Source organism: Fulmarus glacialis, unplaced genomic scaffold (genome assembly GCF_000690835.1).
Source record: "Fulmarus glacialis isolate BGI_N327 unplaced genomic scaffold, ASM69083v1 scaffold36027, whole genome shotgun sequence".
Taxonomy (NCBI): Eukaryota; Metazoa; Chordata; class Aves; order Procellariiformes; family Procellariidae; genus Fulmarus; species Fulmarus glacialis.
Genome location: NW_009221909.1, coordinates 15,489 through 20,732, shown reverse-complemented (window position 1 = coordinate 20,732; position 5,244 = coordinate 15,489). Strand labels below are relative to the sequence as shown.

The 5,244-nt window shown below is 43.9% G+C and overlaps 1 protein-coding gene across 1 annotated transcript in view; it reads left to right on the top strand.

Moving 5' to 3' along the window:
- Nucleotides 1–700: 700 nt before the first annotated feature.
- Nucleotides 701–5,244, top strand: part of PDPR (pyruvate dehydrogenase phosphatase regulatory subunit) — a gene marked incomplete at its 5' end in the record, with an annotated part of 12,083 nt that continues 7,539 nt past the window's right edge. Inside the window, 2 exons of the mRNA XM_009581279.1 lie at nucleotides 701–850; nucleotides 3,637–3,829. Coding sequence (XP_009579574.1) covers nucleotides 701–850; nucleotides 3,637–3,829 — 343 coding nt within the window. The remainder of the gene's footprint in view (nucleotides 851–3,636; nucleotides 3,830–5,244) is intronic.

Here is a 5,244-nt window from a genome sequence, read left to right as displayed (position 1 = left end):
TATATATATATATATTAAAAAAAAAAACATTTTTTCACAGCTTTTCTGTACATGGGAAAAATTGCTATGGAACATGTCAGGTGGAGTATCATAAATGCTTCGAGTTGACACTACCACTGGGAGAAGCAATCCAGACCTGACTGCTTGCCCTTACCCCAGTGCTGCCCACCTTCTTTGTGCTGGTGGCCTGCAGCAAACTGGATCAGTGATGCATCCCTATTAAAATTAATTGTTCTTAATATATGAAGAGAAAGAGGGCGAGGGCAGGACATCTCTTGGTGGAAGGTCTGGTCTTGGGTGCAGGTCCAGTGGAACTAAGCCAGTATAATAGCTTATCAGTGCCACAAGGGATCTGACTCCCTCTTGTGTCCTCCCACTCCTGGTAACACTGTCCTGCTGGCTTGGGTACTCTTCAGGTTCAATTCAGTTTACTGTGCTGCCCGAAAGTTAACATGCATGGTTGTGGTGGGAGTTAATGCTGGTTTAGTAATCTTAACTGGCTCACCAAGGCGTGACGTGAGAACCAGAATGGTGTGAAGGTGTGTGAATGGGGTACTGAGACTGTCCCTTCTCATGTCAGGGGGCCGCTAGCTTGGCCCAGCCTGTCACCAGACCCCGTCGTTGGTGTTTGTGGAACAACAGCCTGAGATAGCTATCCCTTCTCTCGATTCCCTTCCCACTTCTTTTCTTTCCTCTGCAGCTATTGTAGACCCGGATGGCAGGATCTACATACGCAACTGGCAAGGTGGCATCCTCTCGGGAGGCTTTGAAAAAAACCCCAAACCTCTCTTCACGGAGGGACGGAACCAGCTGGAGATTCAGAACCTTCAAGAAGACTGGGATCATTTTGGTATGTTAGGGAGGAAAGATCCCCACAGCAATAAAACACGTGGCTTCAGCAGAAGGCAGAGTTGTCAACAACAGCCTGCATTGTTGCTCAGCTAGCATGTGTCTGCCTTTACCTGAAAAGTGTGGGAAAGATGAACGTTCTCTCAAATTCATTCATCTCTTTATTTGTCAGTAATTTGTGTAAAACCCCTTTACCAAGGACTACATTGATATCTGTGTAGTGTTTAAAAACACCTGCTAACCCTCAGCATATATTAATGTCCTCTAGTGCAGCGAGGTACTACGTAAACTTTCCAACGCTGTTCTTCCATTTCATCTGATTTTTGACTGTCAGTGCCACATGCTGCTGCTCTTGTGACGCTGTAGATCAACACTGTTGACCTGCCATGTAGCCGTGGTATTTTGTTTCTGCAGCTCTCTTCAGCAGTGGCTGCCAAGTGCATTTCCATCAGTGGCGGTTGCTTTGTGAACAGAACTTGGTATTATTGCTTCCCAGACTTCATCCCACCATTGACAGTGGTGGTTTATTATATTCCAAATGTTCTGTCTTTCTCTTCCTGTTTTATTTGATTCTATTTTTCTGTTCTGTATGTACTTCTACATGGAGGGCTCTTTCTGTGGGAAAGAACATAGCATGATCTATGAGTCCCTTTCTTTTTTTTTCCCCTCTTTTATGCCTGGTAAGTTTGTGTGTGCCCTCTCATCTTCAAATCTGCCTTTTTTTCAGGGATCTGGTTTTCCCTTGTGTCAGAGCTCTTTGCATCCCTTGTGAATGCGCATGCCTCTGTATGTGGCTTTAGGCATGGATAGATTTTCACTGATTTCTTTCTGCAGTGGTAGTATGTTCTTCCAGCTACTCCCCAGGTTAAATTGATTAATTTTACTTCCATTTCTGTGAGGTAACGTATTGATACCATAAAAGTTTATAAACTCCAGGGGGTAGAGCCAGATGGGGTGCAGTTTTGTGCTGGCATACGCTAAAGGTTTTTAGATCTACAGATGCCTACAAACTTGCTTGAAGATATTAGCTTCACTAATGAGTTGCTCGAGCTCTGCACCCACTTCCTTTTTGGTTTTCTAGGTACTGCTGAAATGAAAAGGCACTGCTTGCTGGCACCCACAAGTTGCCCAAGTTTCGGAAGCAACTGCGTGCTATGTTCCAGCATTACCCTCTTATCAGTTCAAACATACTGAACAGTTGAGCAAAGTCAGAGCTTACTCAGCCAATATTTGATTCTCTCCTAGGGCTGCAGTTCCTGTGGTTTGAGCTCTTGCATTACTGCTTTGATCTCTTTCGTTGGAACACCTTTTGATTTTAAAATAGCCTGTACAGTCGCTTAAATGTTGGGCTGGATATGAGAACAAATCTAACACTGACCCCTCTTTATCAATGAGAAAAAGTCTGTAACTACAGGCTCTCACTCTGGAATTCTAATGCATGAGAGAGGGAAGAAAAAGAGCGGGTCAGAAAGACTGTTTCTGTTTGTAACTTCTTAGGTAATGTGTAATCTGATTATTTTACTGCTTGTGTGTAAAGCTGAGGAGTGTTATTACTGCTGAATCTTGAGGGCTTTTATCTGGAGTACTATGCAGAGGTAACTCCTGGACAAGAAAAACAAAGTAGATAGCTTATCCCTTTAGTAGCGCTCTCAAATGTCAAACTGCGAAAATTGCCGAAGGACCTTTCCAGCGTGACTGCGCAATGAAGCAGCAAGGAAATTCAATCAGGATAAATGTGAAGTGATGCAAGTGCATGGGGGTGTGTGGGGATGGTCTTATTTTCACCATACAAAATGATGGGCTTTGAACTGACCTTGGGGTTGTATTAGTTCTGTGGAGGCATCAGCTCAGTAGCAGTCCAAGCAAAAGACAACTTAGGAATTATTAGGAAAGGAGCAGAAAACACAATCATTATGCAACACTAAATCTTTGGTTTGCCAGATACTGGTTGTTGTTCTAGGCCCCCTATCTCCAGAGGATATCGTATGACTGGAGAAGGCCTGGTGAAAGAGCAGCAAGAGGCTGATCAAAGCTTGGAACAGTTTCCAAGCGAGGAATGACTGAGTGGGCTGGGAAAAAGAGGTGACAGAAGGGAAATAAACAGAGGTCTATGAAATCTTGAATGAGATGGACAGGATAGATGGGGATCTCTTGTTCACTCTCTCTTCTATTATGCCAACTGGGAGGCATCAAAAAAAGTTAGTTGAGTATGGATTTCAAAACAAAAGGAGGTGATTCCTCGTACAACCAATACTAGATATGTGGAACTCCTTGTCAGCGTCTGTAGGATGTTTTCATGAGTTTGGGGAAGACTGGTCAAATACTTAGAAGAGAGATCGATTTAGGGGTTACTAAATAGGGAAGACGTATCAGGTTTTTAGGAAATCCTCTGAGCTGATGGTAAGTGGAGGCTGGCAGAGTGCATGGGACAAGTGCATATAGATTTGCTGGTTCTTATTCCTCGCTAGGTATCTATTTGATGTCTATTCCTATTGTTTTCCCTAACAAAACTGAACATGCTCTTGCACTGTTGAAAACAATACTGGGCTCTTGGTCTGGATCGGTATGGCTGCTTTTATTGTATGCTGAGTGATCTATTTTGAGTAGTTTGATTCCAGCAGGTAAACGCTTTATCCTGCAACTGTATCGAAACATGGAAGCAGTTTCCATCTGTTCAGATCACAGCATGCCTCCTTTGTGCTGTCCAGTTTGAAGGTGAAGTAGCAGAAATGTGTCGAGACTGAAGGCTGTGACTTTTTGTCTTTTTGTGTTTGTCTTGGGTCCTAGAGCCACTTCTGAGTGCCCTTCTGCGCAGGATGCCGGATTTGGAGGCTCTGCAGATCATGCAGTTAGTGAATTGCCCAGAGTCCTTCACACCAGATATGCGGTGCATCATGGGGGAGTCGCCCACCGTGCGGGGCTACTTCGTTCTGGCTGGCATGAATTCAGCTGGTATCTCATATGGTGGGGGAGCAGGCAAGTAAGTGGTTTATCAGCGTTATGTGTGTAAGTAAGGTTTTAAGCAGAAGAGACTGCTCAGGTGATCTTTCTGTGTAGGATGTTCTGGTCAGTATTTGTCACCTCCTCTCTGGCAAAGACTTCTCTTTCGTTTCCAACTTGAGTGAAGGAGAGGAGCAGTTACCATGTTTTGATTATGTTCTCCTGTGTGTATTCCAAATCTGTGTTGGACTCTCCTCCTATCCTGCACACCTCTCCTCAGGCATCACATCTCAGTGATCAGCAGCCTGCTGGGGATCAAGTAAGCTTCCTTACAGCTAACTGGTCCGATTTTTTTATCTACCAGGAAGAGATAAAAGCTTAGTTGTACTCCATGGTCCCCTTTAATTTCTTATTCGATTGAAGCTCTTAGATCATTCAAGTTGACACAGCAGTTAATTTCTCTGAAAGCAAAGTGAATCAGATGCAGATGAAGCACCACATATGTGATGCTAGTGCTGCCAGTACTGTTAAAGACTATCCTCTGCCAGTGAGCAGGGATGGAATCATTTCCCAGTAAAATCCAGTTCCTGTGTTAATGCAAATACTTTGACAGGCATATAAGTGTGATCCCAGCAGCAAAGTTGCTTGCAGTATGATCATCGCTCCCTCTGATTGCCATTTGGTTTTGGCAACCCACCATCCCTTCTGCCATAGAGCCTTCTTAACAAGCTGCTCATTTTTCGTGGCAGGTGTTAGTATCTGCATTTATCTCTACTGGTGTCTGTCCGTTGCCTAATAGTTTAACTCACCAGGGAGGCAACTCGTTATTATTTTCTTTGTCATATAAAATATAGAGAATCTTTGCAGTGATTCTCTAAGAATCAAAATAATTTCTGAAGGTAAAAGCACTATTTGTCCGTTTGTTGCTACAGCCTCAAGATAAGCAGCTTAGCTTGCTAATGTAACTTTTAATGATCAGTCTCAAACCCCTTTGTTTTTCTGTTTACTGACTGTGAACAGATCCTTCTGCTCTGCTTTGGTCTGAGCTGCCTTTGTCCTTTAGCTCTGGAGCATGCCTTCCTCCTTCACTGCTAGAAGTGTAGCTAAACATAAGTTGGCTGGCACCTCGTGCTGAAATGAATGCTGTCACTGATGGTTTGTGGCTGAGCCTACACCAGGTACTGAAAAATGACAAAGCAGTCAGCCTCCTAACTCCAACCTAAACGTACTCGGCACCTCCTTTTGTAGCGTAGCCCGAGGACTTGACACGGTGTCAGCCAGGCCACCTCTCCAGGCTCTGGCTTCATTTACCACCTGTCCTTAACTTCCTGCTGCCCTGTATGTTTCATCCTAATGGGAAATTAATAATTTGGAAATCTGGCGGATGGGTTTTATAAAGGGAAACCTTCCAGATTCTGCTAGTATTTAGAATACTATGGTAGTTGTCTTGTCTTT